Below are 16,867 nucleotides of genomic sequence, written 5' to 3'. Positions count from 1 at the left end.
TATACACCATTACATCAAAACACCACAATATATTCATGTCCAGGATTAAGTAGCCACTTTCTCGAAAGTAGTAGGATAAGGTTATTTCCATAAATAACCTTAATCAGTACTGTTTCAAAATATTAGGTAATATCCTCCCTGTTTCTGGTCGAGCTGTCAAGTTATAAATACTGATACGCTCGTCGCCCTGCAGGCACCTCGGGACCTAGACCGAGACTCAAAGTGAAGGTGTGGACTGTGGGGTCGGCTTCCACTAGACCTGTACTATGAAGGTGATTGCTTCCAAAAACGATCCTCCCCTTGGTAAGTATCACATAGATTACTTGTATTGATGACTGAAGGATAAGTATAGGTGGGTCAGTGGATAGGGAGTGGCATAAAATAAGAGATTGAGTAGAAAGTCCAGGGTGTGACATACCGTCTTGGCTCAACGTGGTTTTGTCTTAATATAACTGGTGGTGTGTTGTGTGTGCTGTGTTGTGTTGTGTGAGTAATATATCGTGCCGTGGTGAGTGGTAGGTGTGGGGGTGTGTGTGATGAGGTGGTGAGGGGAGCTGTGTGCTGGGAACTGAGGGGCCGTATGGTATTTGTGTGTGTGTGTGTGTGTGTGTGTGTGTGTGTGTGTGTACGTCAGGACTTGCATACAGCAAATTCAGGACGATGAGGTTAGTATCTTTATGAAATTAAAATAACAAGTTAAGCCTTTGTGTAGTAGCTTGATAATGATTTTTAATTAATCTCCAAGTAAAAATAATTTGTTACCTAAGGCTTTGTGTGATAGTTTCTTAAATAATGGTAATTAATCTATATGAACGTAAAATAACATCCTTTTTGTGATTGTTAATTAGTCTTCAAATCAGAATGACAGGTTACTCAAGGCTGTTTATAAACACTTGAATGATCTATTTCTTTCTTTCTTTATTCATTTATTCATTCATTCATTCATTTATTTTGTCCCCAGGGGCGGTGCTGACGTGCTCTCGGGCAGGAGTGACAGTGGAGTGGGGCAAGGAGACCTGTCTGGCCCTCACTGACTCCTTCTCCATCACCTCTTCCCACTGCATCTCCCGCCATGTGGCCCGGGTCAACCCCTCCCTCGACCTGTACCCCTCCCATATCCTGCACCGCACGGAGGTGAACACATAGACTAGTGATTCTCAAAGTGTGCTATATATATATATATATATATATATATATATATATATATATATATATATATATATATATATATATATATATATATATATATATATATTTATTTATTTATTTATTTATTTATTTATTCATTTATATATAGGAAAGGGCAGGTGTGCCACAAAAATATCAGTTGTTTCTTAGTGTGTCATCATACTAAATAGTTTGAAAACCACTGACATAGACTGACTGTGTTGTGCTCAAGTGTTGGCTTCATTAGGGTGACTTGGATCTACTTCCTTGGCTTCATTAGGGTGACTCAAATCTACTTACTTGCTTCATTAGGGTGACTGGGATGTACTCAAATATTTTATTCATTAGGGTGACTCAGATCTACATACTTAGCTCCATTAGGGTGACTGGGATGTACACAGATATTATCTTTGATAGAGTGACTTGGGATCTACTTAAATATTATCCTTATTTGTACTTAAATTTATTTGTAGTTTAATCTTGCACCTCTGAACAATGATGTAAGTTCCTTGGCTTTTTGACCATGAGATATACATGACTGGATGGACATAGGTTGTATTTTCATTGGAATTTAGATTTATAAACATCAAACTCTCTTACATGACTCCTGACAATAATCTAAATTTGTAGCACTTTTGACCTTGAGATATAGACGACTGGATGTACTTGGAGTATATTTTCAGTGGTGTCAAGATGGATATACATTTTAATTTTATACAACTGTACCAGTGACCTAAATTCCTTGACTTAGGTTATATTTTCAAGTTAGATGGATATGCATTGCTATACATTTAAAATGCTTTTCTTAATTCATGACATATATCCTTCAGCATTTGGTGATTGTTTCTGGCTTCTTTTTGGGGACTGGTGCCTCAGTGGGCCTTTCTTCTACACTATTCGTGCCCTTGGCTGGTGCCCTTTTTACATAAAAAACTAACTAAAAAAAAAAAAAAATGGCCATCCTTTAGGTTGACCACTGGCTGTCCACCGCATCTGGCCCCCTGTCCTGTGGCGGGGACATCGTGGCCACCCTGGAGCAGCTCAACAAGGCCCTCGCTCCCTCGCCTGTGCTGGTGGGGCAGAAGATCACCGTTGCGGACCTGGAGGTGTTCGCTGCTCTCTATAGTAAGTCAGAGGAGGCTGGACACAGTCATCTGCATCAATATTAATAATTTTCTTGGCTTTTGGCCATATTTTGAAATGTTTTGCTCATCCATATTTATATTAATTGTTGGTTTGGGTTCTGTTTCTGTTTTGAAATGTTTTGTTCACCCATATCAACATCAATTGTTGTCTATGCTTTTGTTTCTATTTGGAAGTACTTGATTCTCTCAGCAAGGATATTTTCAAAGGTCACAGATGTTAAGTTGTATTTCCATAGGTATTTTTCTCAATATTGGTGTAGAATTCTTGTCAAACTATCATTGGAATAATAAAATCACCTTTAAAAAACCCAGGAATATACAATATAACCTGTAAAAAGTAGCTGAGATATTTGAGAATTTAGTGCCTGTGTGTCAGTAGCCTTCAACATGCAGTGTGTCCTTCCTTGACTAGATCAGGCTTAGCATTCCTTTTTGTCCTTCAGGGAATGGATCCTGGCAAGCGTTGGTAAAGAGTGGCGGTGCTCCCACACACACCCTACGCTGGTACAACTACATTCAGACCCAGGTGAGTATATGAGAGAGAGTACAGTGGCTTATTTTACCAGTGGTGTGTATTATCTTCTGGTGGTCATGTCTTCTTAGCTGTATAATGTTTTTTCTGGGTATGTGTGTGAGATTACCTGCCTTCATGCAAATCTATATATCTTGCACGCACAAATTTCTATACCGTGCAGCAACAGATAACAGGTAACTAAACATCCTATGCCTTACCTGAGTCCATTACCTCACCAAAGTCCCTATTTTACTCCAGGTAGCAGTAGGTAACAGGTAACTAAGCATCCAATGCCTTATTTAAGCCCATCACCTTACCAAGTTCATATTTACAGGTGAATGACATCCTGGCAGTTCTTCCTAGCGATGTGCAGAAGGCCCTGACCTCCTCGCAGGCTGTCTCTTCCCCTGAGAAGGTTGGAGGCACCGCTAAGAAGCCTGAGGAGGGAGGCAAGTTTGTGGAGCTGCCTGGTGCCAAGATGGGTGAGGTGGTTGTGAGGTTCCCCCCAGAAGCCAGTGGGTACTTGCACATTGGTCACGCCAAGGCTGCACTCCTCAACCAGTACTATCAGCTGGCATTTAAGGTACCCAAGTCTGTTAGTGTGTGTCTGTTGTACTCTTGAAGGTGATGGCATGTCTGGTAGATCCTGCGATGTTTTCTGAACATCACTATTTTCCTGTGTCTCTGTTATGAATGTGTTCCTTGTGTTTTATTGACTTGTAGTGTCTTTGATTCCTCAAACTTTTATTTTCCAGGTTTTTTTCAGTATTTTGGACGATATCTATAAAATTTAAAGGAGTTAGAAGTGAAATGGTCACACTGGTGTGTGTGCATCTGTTATGAGAGTGTTCCAAGTGTTTTACTGATATGTAGTGGGTGTATAATTCCATAGATCTTTATTTTTCATGTTTGTTTCAGATAATATTTACCAAAATATGAAGCAATTACAGATTGAATAGACTGCCATTATTGGTATGATACATTTTTGCACCATTTTAAAGTAAAGCTGTCATAAGTTGAAGTATTATAAGCTGTGTGTATGTATATATGTATGATGTATGTGTTAGTGTCATAGTCATGGAGTATAGGAGATGAATTGATAGTGCCACACAGCCCCAGACCTCAGCATATCAGATAGAGAGGCCAGTTTCTCTCTCTGCTGCCTTGAACCTTCCCAGTCATTGACATCTGGTATCCATGGAAGGCTGATGGAGCTTTTGAGTGGGCAGTCGTCTGAGAAAAATCCCAATGCTAATTTGGGAATTGAGTGTGGGACTTCCTGCATGGTGGTGAGACGTGCCGCTGTCTGAACCCTGGTGCTCCTCATGTATGTGTGTGCCAGGGTGAGATCAGTTATTTGCCAGAGCGAGGAGGGAAGCATGGGAGGACAAGAGCATGTGTGGAGGGGATGCAGGGACAGGAGTTTTTTTTTTTTTATTTATTTTTTATTGTGTTGGAGGGACACTGGCCAAGGGTAACAAAAATCCAATAAAAAAAAAGCCCACTGAGATGCTGGCCCCTGAATAGGGTCAGAAACAATAGTAAAAAAATTGAAGGATAATGGTCTTGAAACCTCCCTCTTGAAGGAATTCAAGTCATAGGAAGTGGAAATTCAGAAACAGGCAGGGAGTTCCAGAGTTTACCAGAGAAAGGGATGAATGATTGAGAATTCTGGTTAACTCTTGCATTAGAGAGGTGGACTGAATAGGGATGAGGGAAAGAAGAAAGTCTTGTGCAGCAAGGGCATGGGAGGAGGGTAGGCTTGCAGTTAGGAAGGTCAGAAGAGCAATTAGCATGAAAATAGTGGTAGAAGATAGCTAGAGATGCAACATTGTGGCAATGAGAAAGAGGCTGAAGACAGTCAGTTATAGGAGAGGAGTTGATGAGATGAAGAGCTTTTGATTTCACCCTGTCTAGAAGAGCGGTATGAGTGGAACCCCCCTCCAGACATGTGAAGCATACTCCATACATGGATGAATAAGGCCCTTGTACAGAGTTAGCAGCTGGAAGGGTAAGAAAAACTTGAGGAGACATCTTGGAATGTCCAACTTCATTGAAGCTGTTTTAGCTAGAGATGAGATGTGAAGTTTCCAGTTTAGGTTATAAGAAAAAGACAGACTGAGGATGTTCAGTGTAGAAGAGAAGGACAGTTGAGTGTCATCGAAGAAGAGGCGATAGTTGTCTGGAAGGTTGTGTTGAATTGATAGATGGAGGAATTGAGTTTTTGAGTCATTGAACAATACCAAGTTTGCTCTGCCCAAGTTTGCTCTGTGGCTTCCCTACATGAACTGTTTACTTCCTGAAGGGTTGGACGTCTATGAAAAGACATGGAAAAGTACGGGGTGGTATAATCAACATAGGAGTGGATAGTACAAGAAGTTTGGTTTAGAAGACCATTGATTAATAATAGGAAGAGAGTGGGTGACAGGACAGAACCCTGAGGAACACCACTGTTAATAGATTTTAGTAAAGGGAGATTCTTCTGTCATGGCCTTCCTTATTGGGAGTTCTTAAAAAACAGATCTTAGAGTAAGGTGGATAGATAGGTGTTGGATGCATCCTTCTTTATCACTTGCAGGGAAAGCTGATCATGAGGTTTGATGATACAAACCCTGCCAAGGAAGATGCAGAGTTTGAGCGAGTCATCCTGGAGGACCTGGAGCTGCTGCAGATCAAGCCGGATGTGTTCACCCACACCTCAGATCACTTTGACCGCCTGCTACAGCTGTGTGAGCAGCTACTGGACCGTGGACTGGCTTACTGCGATGACACAGATGCTGAGACCATGAAGAAGGAGCGCGAGGAGCGGAAGGAGAGCAGGAACCGCAACAACTCTGTGGAGAAGAACCGTGCCATGTGGGAGGAGATGAAGAAGGGAACAGAGAAGGGCCTGGCGTGCTGTGTGCGTGCCAAGATTGACATGAACAGTGACAATGGCTGCATGAGGGACCCCACCATCTACCGGTGCAAGAATGAGCCCCACGTGCGCACTGGCACTAAGTACAGGGTGTACCCCACCTATGACTTCGCCTGCCCTGTGGTGGACAGTGTGGAGGGCGTCACCCATGCCCTGCGTACCACCGAGTACCATGACCGTGATGACCAGTACTTCTGGTTCATTGACAAGTTGGGGCTGCGGCCACTGCACATCTACGAGTACTCGCGTCTCAACATGAACAACACAGTGCTGTCCAAGCGCAAACTGACCTGGTTTGTTTCGGAGGGCCTGGTGGATGGCTGGGATGACCCGCGCTTCCCCACGGTGCGTGGCGTGCTGCGCCGCGGTCTCACTGTGGAGGGACTGAAGGACTTCATCATAGCACAGGGGTCTTCCCGCTCTGTGGTCAACATGGAGTGGGACAAGATCTGGTCCTTCAACAAGAAGGTGATTGACCGCACTGCCCCACGCCACACGGCCCTGCAGGGCGATCTGGTGCCCGTGTTGGTGTCTGGGGCCACTGAGCAGGCCACCACGGCCCAGCGGCACCCCAAGGACCCAGCCCTGGGCACCAAGACTGTGTGGGTGGGGCCGCGAGTGCTGGTGGAGGCAGCTGATGCAGAGCAGCTGCAGGAGGGTCAGAATGCAACCTTTATTAACTGGGGCAACATCCGGATTAAGAAGCTGCAGCGGCAGGATGGTCGGGTGGTGGCAGTGGAGGCGGAGGCCAACACTGCTGACACGGACTACAAGAAGACTCTCAAGGTGACCTGGTTGGCGGACAGCCCTCAAAGCCCCGCAACACCCCTTGTCTGCGTCTACTTTGACCACCTCATCAACAAGAGTGTGCTGGCCAAGGATGAGGACTTCAAGAGCTTCATAGGCCATGAGACCCGCGCTGAGCTGAGCATGGTGGGTGACCCTGAGTTGCGCCATGCCAAGGTGGGTGACATTGTGCAGCTACAGCGCAAGGGATTCTTCCGTGTGGATGAGGCATATGCACCAGTCAGCCTCAGCTCCTGCAGGGAACGACCCGTGGTGCTCTTCTCCATCCCTGATGGCCACTCCAAGGATGCCCCCACAGCTGCCTCCATCAAGAAGCTGGCTGGCATGAGTGCCAAGGAGCGGCACCAAAGTGGCCAGGGAAAGAAGGCTGAGAAGAGCCCCCAGGAGGAAGTGCGGCCTGTGGTTGGGGCTGGGGCTGGGAATGGGCAGGCCTTACTGGATGCCATCAAGGTGCAGGGCGACAAGATTCGGCAGATCAAGGCCAGCAAGGCAGACAAGAATGTGGTGATGGCTGAGGTGGATGTCCTCAAGAAGCTGAAGAAGGACTTCCAGGATGCCACGGGCCTGGAGTGGAAGCCAGACATTGTGCTGCCTGCTGCTGCCCCTGCTGCTGCTGTCCCAGCTGAGGCCTCCAAGTCGCCAGTAGACATCCACCGGGAAATCAAGGCCCAGGGTGACAAGGTGCGGGAGCTAAAGGCGGCCAAGGCAGAGAAGGATGTGGTGAAGGGCGAGGTGGACACACTGTTGGCCCTTAAGAAGGCCTTTAAGGCAGCCACGGGGCAGGACTGGAAGCCGGATGTGGATGTGTCACAGCTGAGTGGCTCCTCACCCGCCTCCTCACCTGCCACCTTCTCCCCCTCCTCTACCCCCTCCTCCTCAGGGAAGGGCTCCAGCACAGCCCTGGACTTGCACCAGCAGATCAAGGCTCAGGGTGACACTGTGAGGGCCCTCAAGGCTGAGAAGGCTGACAAGGACAAGATCAAGCAGGCTGTGGATGCCCTGCTGGCACTCAAGGGTCAGTTCAAGGCTGCCACTGGCATTGACTGGAAGCCAGACATTGACATGTCACAGTTCAGTGGCCAGGCCTCCCCTGCCACATCTGCCTCACCTGCTACCCCTGCCTCCCCTGCCTCAGGGAAGGGCTCCAATGCCGCCCTGGACCTTCACCAGCAGATCAAGGCTCAGGGTGATGTAGTGCGGGCCCTCAAGTCTGAGAAGGCTGACAAGGACAAGATCAAGCAGGCAGTTGATGCCCTGCTAGCACTCAAGGGGCAGTTCAAGGCTGCCACCAGCATTGACTGGAAGCCAGACATTGATGTATCACAGTTCTCTGAGGCTGCCAGCAATGGAAGTGGCGGCAACGTGCCAGTCACTGCTGCAGCCAAGGCCAGCCCTGCCAAGCCTGCTTCTGCTAGGGCCAGCCCTGCCAAGACCAGCGCTGCCAAGACCAGCCCTGCCAAGACCACCCCCACCAAGACCACCCCTGCCAAGGCAGCCAAGGCAGAAGAGGGTGGCAGCAAGAAGCAGACCCGCCTGGGTCTGGAGGCAAGAAAGGAGGAAAACCTGGCAGACTGGTACTCACAGGTGATCACCAAGGCGGAAATGATAGAGTACTACAATGTGTCAGGCTGCTACATCCTGCGGCCATGGGCTTTCTCCATCTGGGACTCCATCAGGACCTTCCTGGATGGCAAGATCAAGGAGTTGGGTGTGGAGAACACCTACTTTCCACTCTTTGTGTCCCGCGAGGCCCTGGAGCGGGAGAAGACCCACATCAGCGACTTCTCCCCTGAGGTGGCCTGGGTCACCCGCTCCGGCTCCAGTGAGATGGCTGAACCGGTGGCCATCCGGCCCACCTCAGAGACGGTCATGTACCCAGCGGTGGCCAAGTGGGTGCAGTCCCACCGTGACCTCCCCATGCGGCTCAACCAGTGGAACAATGTGGTGCGGTGGGAGTTCAAGCAGCCCACGCCGTTCCTCCGCACCAGGGAGTTCCTGTGGCAGGAGGGCCACACAGCCTTTGCCACACAGGCTGAGGCGGTGCAGGAGGTGCACCAGGTGCTGGAGCTGTACGCGCAGGTGTATGAGGAGCTGCTGGCTGTGCCTGTGGTGCGTGGCCGCAAGACAGAGAAGGAGAAGTTTGCTGGTGCAGACTTCACCACCACCACAGAGGCCTTCATCTCGGCCAGTGGGCGCGGCATCCAGGGTGCCACCTCCCACCACCTCGGCCAGAACTTCTCCAAGATGTTTGAAATCGTGTTTGAGGACCCGGAGACCAAGGAGAAACGGTATGTGTTCCAGAACAGCTGGGGCCTCACCACCCGCACGGTGGGCGTGATGGTGATGGTGCATGGTGACAACAAGGGCCTGGTGCTGCCGCCGCGTGTGGCCAGCGTGCAGGCTGTCATCATGCCCGTTGGCATCACTGCCAAGACCACTGAGGCGGAGAAGGCTGCACTTTACCAGGCCTGCCAGGATCTAGAAGGGGAACTGCAGGCTGGTGGGGTGCGGGCACGGCGTGACCTGCGGGACAATGTGACACCTGCCTGGAAGTTCAACCACTGGGAACTGAAGGGTGTGCCCCTCAGGCTGGAGCTTGGCCCCAGGGAGGTGGCTGCTGGCCAGGTGTTTGTGGTGCGCCGTGACACTGGGGAGAAGCTGGCTGTGCCCCGGGCCGGAGTGGCGGCAGCCATCTCTGCCATTCTGGAGGACGTTCACCGGGACATGTTTGGTCGCGCCCATAAGGACCTGAAGGAACACATGGCCAAAGTCCACAGCTGGGCAGAGTTCACTTCCAGCTTGGATGGTGGCAATATGCTACTGGCGCCCTTCTGTGGCCAGGAGGAGTGCGAGGATGTCATCAAGAAGGAGTCGGCCCGGGAGGAGGCAGTCGAGCCAGGCGCCCCGGCCATGGGAGCTAAGAGCCTGTGCATTCCCTTTGACCAGCCTGGCCCCGTGGACAGCCTGGCTTGCATACATCCCGCCTGCAAGACCAAGCCACAATTCTACACACTGTTTGGCCGGTCCTACTAGCCAGGCTACTAGCCTGGTGTCACCCCATCCCCCCTGGGATTGGGCCCCCAGCCCAGTCATGGCAGATTAAGTGACTCCATTAATTTAGTGTCACCACAGCAGGAGGGTTTTGTGGTACTGTGCTGTGGCTCAGGATGTGACGATCAGGCCATGGGAGGTGGCAGGCCTGGCAGGGTGTGTTAGTGGCTGGGGTGACAAACAGTGCTGTGCCACACCAGAGATAGGGATGGCTGGCACTGGTGTAGTGTCAGGAGGTGACCTCTTGTATTTATTTCTTTGGGAGAAATATTTTATTGTGTTCAACTACTGCATTGGTCACACACACACACACACACACACACACACACACACACACACACACACACACACACACACACACACACACACACACACACACACACACACACTCATGATAAATCAGCTTTTTTAATGGAACAGTTGATTTATGAATTAGTTGATTGATTGATTAATTAACATTGACATCCAGTGAGTAACCAGAGCAGCAGTGCATGAGCTGCTCTTCATACATTGGGGAACATTTCTCAGGACACACTGGGGCCTTCATTGGGAGGTGTCATATTCCATGAAGTGGATCAGTTACCCTATCTGTTACTATCAATTATTTCAACATTGGCATGTGCTGAATGGTGTGTTGGGTCTTTCACCATTATTATTATTATTATTGTTATTATTATTATTATTATTATTATTATTATTATTATTATTATTATTATTATTATTATTATTATTATTGTTATTATTATTATTATTGTTATTGACATACACAAACCCCAAAATAGAATGCCTTACTGTCACAACACATGCAAAAGAAACGGTGAACAATATAATGCATTTTATCCGAAATATAAAGTTGAGTTGATATTTAATAGCTGTGGTATTATATCCTGTGTTAGAAGTAAGGTAAAATAAGAACACAGTAATAGTCATATAATCTGCATGTGGTGGTAATAGGCAGGTATGTGTTTAGTACAGGGACTGCCACGTGTAGGTCCGATAATCAGCGTCTTGCAGCTTCCCTTTTGTCTTGTGTACTTTTTTTTTCCAGTGTATTCGCTCCTTTCCTTCAATCTTTGCGACTTCTATGCACAAAAAAATTCACTGTAAAACTGGATTACTTAGTGTGAATTTCATTGCAAAATTGGGTGACAACATAATTGCTTCATGTGGGAGATAATATAAAAAATAAGTATACCTTAAGCTGTTAATGACCATAATGACATCAGTCGTAAGGTAATTCGGGAACCAGAGCTCCTAAACTGTCTATAGATACATTTAATAATTCTCTCTCTCTCTCTTTCTCCCTCTCTCCAGCAGAGTTAAAAACGTCAACAACTTCCGCTGTCTCAAAAAACCGGGCGAGATAACGAGTTTTGAAGTTTTACGGGGATTCAGATCGTGTAACCCAGTGTTAAGGGTTCATTGTTTAGCCAGTTCACCTATTAGGAATTGTTATAAAAGCTTTGAAGCACTTATTGGAATCGAAACTTTAGTCTTTAGTATTTAGTCAGTTCGTGTCTCGGGAGTAATGGATTTCCTTACCTTCAGATAAATTTCGGTGATTATATTACTCCAAAGAGAGAGAGAGAGAGAGAGAGAGAGAGAGACGCAGAAATGGTTTGTTTACATCTTCATTGAGTAAGCTAGCGGCCCAGCATATGTTCCAGAAGGCATAATGAGCACCACAGCCTGCGAGGTGTGTGTATATATATATATATATATATATATATATATATATATATATATATATATATATATATATATATATATATATATATATATATATATATATATATATATATATATATACCAAGAACAAGTCTACATTCATTTCTTCTTTTGCATTTTCTTCAAGTACACCAAAATAGCAACTATAGCAACCAGCTCATCAGAGGACTCCATCTTGATGGTTTATGTTTTGATGCAGCGGCTAGCGTGCTAGCGGCTGCTCTCGACCGTGTGAATATTATCGGGTGAAACCTGCTGGCTGCTCCGGGTGGCTGCAAGCACCCGGGTGGAAAACCAGCCCCGTGTAAACCTGCTTTTAATTACTGTGTTTGTGTATCTCAGTGACAATGAAACATAATGAAAATACATAAGGTGTACTGAAGTGTAACTAAAAACAAGAAAACAAAAATATATGAAAAACGGAGAATATTACGTTTGTGTTTGTTTCAATGACAAGGAAATGAGGACTGATTTTTGTTACTACTGTTGCTGCTGCTACTACTACTACTACTACTACTACGAGGACAGCAAGATATGAGGTACGAGGATGCAAGGTATGAGTGTGTGGTGCATTGTTTGGGCCACCCGGTGTGGGGTTCCCGGTGTCGTGCTAAATCTCTCTCGTGTCCAAATTTCTCCCGGGTGACGCCACTGCACATGCACATCATGTCGAGGCGACAGCATCAAAACATCACTCAGGTATTTCATATGTTTTTAAGTATTGACAACTACTTTTTGAGGCTTCATTGGCAAATTACTATTGCTTTATTGTAAATGGATATGACAAGTAAACAAGAATATTGAGTGATAACAGAGCACCAAAATCTTCCTTTGCATATGTCAAGACCTAACACCATGTTTTATATTTGTGTATTTTACGTATTGTCAACATCGGTAAGGAAAATTTATTGACAAATTAATAGTCCATTGCCTGTGGAAAATTTTAAACATAAAACATGGTGGTAGGATTGACATATGCAAAAGGAGATTTTGGTGTTGTTATCATTCACTACTCTTGTTTACTTCCTGTATTCCTATCTTAAAATATTCAACAGGCAAGGAAGCATTAGTAATTTGTCAATAAAGCTCCATAACGATGATGATAATGCATAAAATACCTAACATGATGGTAGGACTTGACACTTGCGCAGGGAGATTTTGGTGCTCCGTTATCACTCACTACTCTTGTTTACTTGCTCCATTCCTAGCCTCACATATTCATATACAATGAAGCAATAGTGATTTATCAATAAAACCTCAAAAAGTAGTTGATAATACGTAAAAATATATAAAATACCTGGGTGATTTGATGCTGTCGCCTCGATATGGTGCAGTTGCCCAGTGGCATCACCTGGGAGAAATTTGGACCCGGAAGAGATTTGGCACGACACCGGCTTGGTATAAACTTAAAGGACCACATTCTGAAACACTTCTACGCCGCACCACCATTTTTTTCAAGAGGCTCTAATTGAAGTTACACGGGTTTTAAGGGTGTTTTTAGGATTTTAGAGACATATTGATGAGATTTAAAAATTATTAACTGGAGAAACACTCTTGAGAACCCGACTAATCATTCACACGCTTTCTTTTCACAATTCAAATCAAACAATCATCATGACATTAGTGATTCAATATGTTACACTTTCCACAGGCATTTTGCAACCTTATTGCGTACCAGTCTTGTTTATTTACACTCCCTGCCACTTCCCACAAGAATTCCCATACATGCGTTTTTTATATACAGGTTGTGTCTTAAGGAGAGGGGCAGAGGGAGGTGAGGACAGGCAAAGAGGGTAAAGGGAGGTATAAGATTTTGGCCGCTTTGTCTGTCTTTTTTTTTTTTTTGTGTGTGTGTGTAAAGGGTAAAAGATTGTGGATGCTGGTCTACTCTTGCATTTGGATGGGGAACAGAATAGAGATGAATGCAGAAAGTCTTATGCAACGAGGCCACTGGAGGAGAGGAGTCTGTCTCTGTCTAACAAAAAAGTAATATTGACGTGTTTGGGTAAGGGAGTTATCAGATCATAGGTTACTTGTCTGTCCGTCTGTGATCGTCAATCAATCTCATGGCTTCTTTACACATGAATTTATTGAAAGTTTGGCATTTTAAGAGTTAACATGAGAAGGCTGTGCATCTTTGTGAATGAGGAAACAATTGTGTAAGAACAGAAAGTGGAAATTCTCGTGCTGAGCCTGAATAATATTGGCGGCAAGCCTCCTCGGGGCGAGCTGGAATAAAATACGGCACATGCGCAGTGTGGCCAACTTAGTGTACACAACATAGGTGTATTTTAATAATCTTTCAGTCTCTCTTTTAACGCCCTTTCTTTAATAAATGTAGCACTTCAGAGTTAATAGAACGCATAGAAATGTATCTTTGTGAGCAAACAGTTTTGTAAGAACAATGTGGAAATATTCTGAGATACATTTAGCGCATGCACACCGCGGATATACCAGTGCGTGCACACAATTCTGGTAAACACATCAGCAAATCTTTTGCTCCTATTGAGGGTGAGAGAGAAAGAAAGATAACCTTGGTTAGTGGTAGCATTCTCTCGTGATCCCGTAATGTAACGATGAAGATAAGGAGGATGGAAGGTACTTGCGATAATACACATAAGACGGCCGATCCCCACTACGGATTTAAGCGAAGAAAAGACAAATGAAATCGTTAGCCAGTCAGTACAGAAAGAAAATAAAAATGTTGAGGTCTCATGGAAGAGGAGAGGTAGGCATGAGAATACCAGTTATTTGAAATGGAGAGGTGAGGTGAGTGACACTGATAACGTAACACCGAACAGCTGTGGTGTTCTCAAAGCTGCTTGCCTGTATCACCGTAGTGTAGATCGAGACGCTGCATCTGTTAATATCATCACTTGCTGCTTGACTGGATATAGTTTATCATGTTGGTTATTTATATTTTTGTTTACAGTTGCTTCTAGAGTTAAAGATTTCAGGTAGTTGATTTTGCTCTCACTAAAGAAAGTATATAGAAACATTAAGATTGTAGGGGATATGTTTGTATTATTCCTTACTAGTTGGGTATAGTGTAGTAGGCTGTGTGACATCTGCTTTTGTATACAGTTGTTGACAGACGTTCAAATTTCGGATAAAGATCGGACTAATTTGTTCTCTCCAAAGGGGGGATTACACGGGGCAATCTGCGGCTACTTGCAGCCGGGATTGTGCAGCCGGGAGCGAGATGTTGAATTATCGGAGCAGCCGGGAAAACCGCTCTGTCGGTCTGATCAGCTGCCATCCCGGCAATTTTCCAGGGTCAAATGAGGACAACCATCAATATAAAATTGAGGAGCATTGTTGGAAACTGTTTTAGTATTAACCACTGACTGTACTATTATATACAATAAATAAATAGATTATTTAAATTTATTTATATGTAAAAAAAAAAAAAGTGGAAAATAGATGCGGAATTGGTGCATTTACATCGTCACTGAGGAAGCCAGCAGTCCAGCATGTGTGTACCAGAATGCATCATGAGCACCACACCCTGCAAGGCTATAAAGACCAGGAATGAGTCCACAATCATTTCTTCTTTTGCTTTTTCTTCAAACACAACAAAATAGCAATTATAGCAACCAGCTCAGAGGAGGAGGACTCCATCTTGAGTGTTTATTTTTTGATGCAGCAGCTAGCGAGCCAGCGGCTTCTCTCCACCATGTGAATGCTTTTGGATGAAACCTGCCGGCTGCTCCGGGTGGCTGCAAGCAGCCGGGTGGAAAAACAGCCCCGTGTAAACCGCCTTTAGGGGGTATATCAACCTTTTTGACCCATTTTCGGTCAAAAATGGAAAAAAATGAGATATTTGCTCAAAAAAAAAAAAAAAATCAACCAGTGTTCTGGCAATATTTCAGAGGTAAAGTTTTAGTGTTCCGCGCCATTTTTAAAGTCTCTAAGGGGCATTTAAAGGGATATGTGCTTCGCGGCGACATTTAAAGATCCTCTGAGGCATAGGAAACATGTACATTTTCATGTTTTTTCCCGATTTTCTTCTTATTTTCTTTTTCTATCTTGCGAAACTCGGCATCTCCCTGGCTCAAGGTTAGGCATACGCCTACTATTATCAGTGTCCGTCCTAAAGGACTTCTAAGCAGAAGTGAAGTGTAGCGCTTTGCTCTATTACACTTTTCGTTATTCTTACTTATGAACACTTACACTTGACCTTATCATGCCAAGAACAAGTACCTTATTTAAGAGGAAGGAGGCCTTTGTCAAAACAAGAGGACGCCGCTGGAAAGATGAAAATCAACGAGAAACAGACGCAATGCATTACCACCAACACCAGCAGGCCTTAGCTCCTCATTCAAGTGCTAAAAAGCAGAATAGGTTTCTCACACGCTTATTCGAATTTCCAGACTGCAGTAGCAAAAAGTGAAACACTATCAAGCCATCGAGAGATGGGAGATATTCTTCTCCCTCTCACAGAACAGCTGGAATTAGTGAAGAGAGTGTATATTCGGCTTACTAAAAGATGAAATGATGAAAAGATGTCTGCAGGTACTCACACAGAACCCAAATGAGTCCTTCCACAGCCGCATATGGCTACAAAAAGAAAGTTCAACTTCATAATAGCTGAGGCGACGATGGAGTACAACAGTGGTTACGTAGCCAGCAATCTCCATCGCTGTCTCGGCCTGCCATACACCTCCATACTTCACAAGGGCCTCAAGCAGGACAACGGGATGGACAGATCACTAATAAAAAAAAAAAAAAACAAAAAAAAAAAAACGTTTCTAGAGAGAACTGGTTTACTAGCCTCAAAACTTCTGTTGGGTTGGAGACTCATTTTTGCGCCTCGTTTTCACGAAACCAGCTTTTTCGATTTTGCATTTTAATAACTCCGCTATTTTATTATTTTATTTTTTCATGATCACCATTTAATATTTTAGATCTTAGTCTGATCGGAATTTTATATTTTACCAAATCTTCCAGTCAGATTTTCCTCTAATTTTTCACTTTTTTTTTTTGACAAAAAAATAAAATTTTACTAAAAATCGCACAAACATGTAAAATGGAAAAAAAAAAGTCAGATAAAACTCCAAAGTATCCAGTTTTAATCAGACGAAATTTAAAGCAATTTTGGAAAGTCATAATTACGTCATTCTTTATATGCTAGGCGGACTAAATTAGCTATTTTTTCGTTTTTTTTTTTTTAACAGTTATCGCCATCATCTTGGGACAGCTTAAGTTTATCATCAAGACACATTTATAATAAAAATTTCAAAATGATTGAGTTTTAGCGAAAATGGCTGAAATAGCTGATATACCTCCTTAAATATTAAACTCAAGAACAAAACACTGTAAGGTGAGGTGCGAAAAACCAGCAAGCCTAACGTGGCAGTCGCTGTTTGTTTAGGGTAATTTACATCGCTGCATTACAATTAGCCAATAACAATGCTTGGGAAGTGTCCATGCTTCGATGTTAACTCTTTCTGATTGTGAAAGAGACGAAGCACACGTGCAAGGGTCCAGACAGTCGTCCATAAGCACCCAGTTACTTTCCTCACCTAATGTATCAAG

General features: G+C 44.6%; 1 protein-coding gene across 1 annotated transcript; it reads left to right on the top strand.

Moving 5' to 3' along the window:
• Positions 1-163: 163 nt before the first annotated feature.
• LOC135116487 (bifunctional glutamate/proline--tRNA ligase-like) lies at positions 164-9,993 on the top strand. The gene is made up of 6 exons (XM_064033976.1): positions 164-303; positions 962-1,134; positions 2,136-2,292; positions 2,756-2,838; positions 3,161-3,409; positions 5,405-9,993. The coding sequence occupies exons 1-6, from the start codon at positions 267-269 to the stop codon at positions 9,581-9,583; spliced, it is 4,878 nt and encodes a 1,625-aa protein (XP_063890046.1). The 5' UTR covers positions 164-266; the 3' UTR covers positions 9,584-9,993.
• The last annotated feature ends 6,874 nt before the right edge of the window (positions 9,994-16,867 follow it).

This window comes from Scylla paramamosain, chromosome 31 (genome assembly GCF_035594125.1).
Source record: "Scylla paramamosain isolate STU-SP2022 chromosome 31, ASM3559412v1, whole genome shotgun sequence".
Taxonomy (NCBI): domain Eukaryota; kingdom Metazoa; phylum Arthropoda; class Malacostraca; order Decapoda; family Portunidae; genus Scylla; species Scylla paramamosain.
The sequence above is the reverse complement of the archived record's forward strand: the minus strand, read 5'-3'. Positions and strand labels throughout refer to the sequence as shown.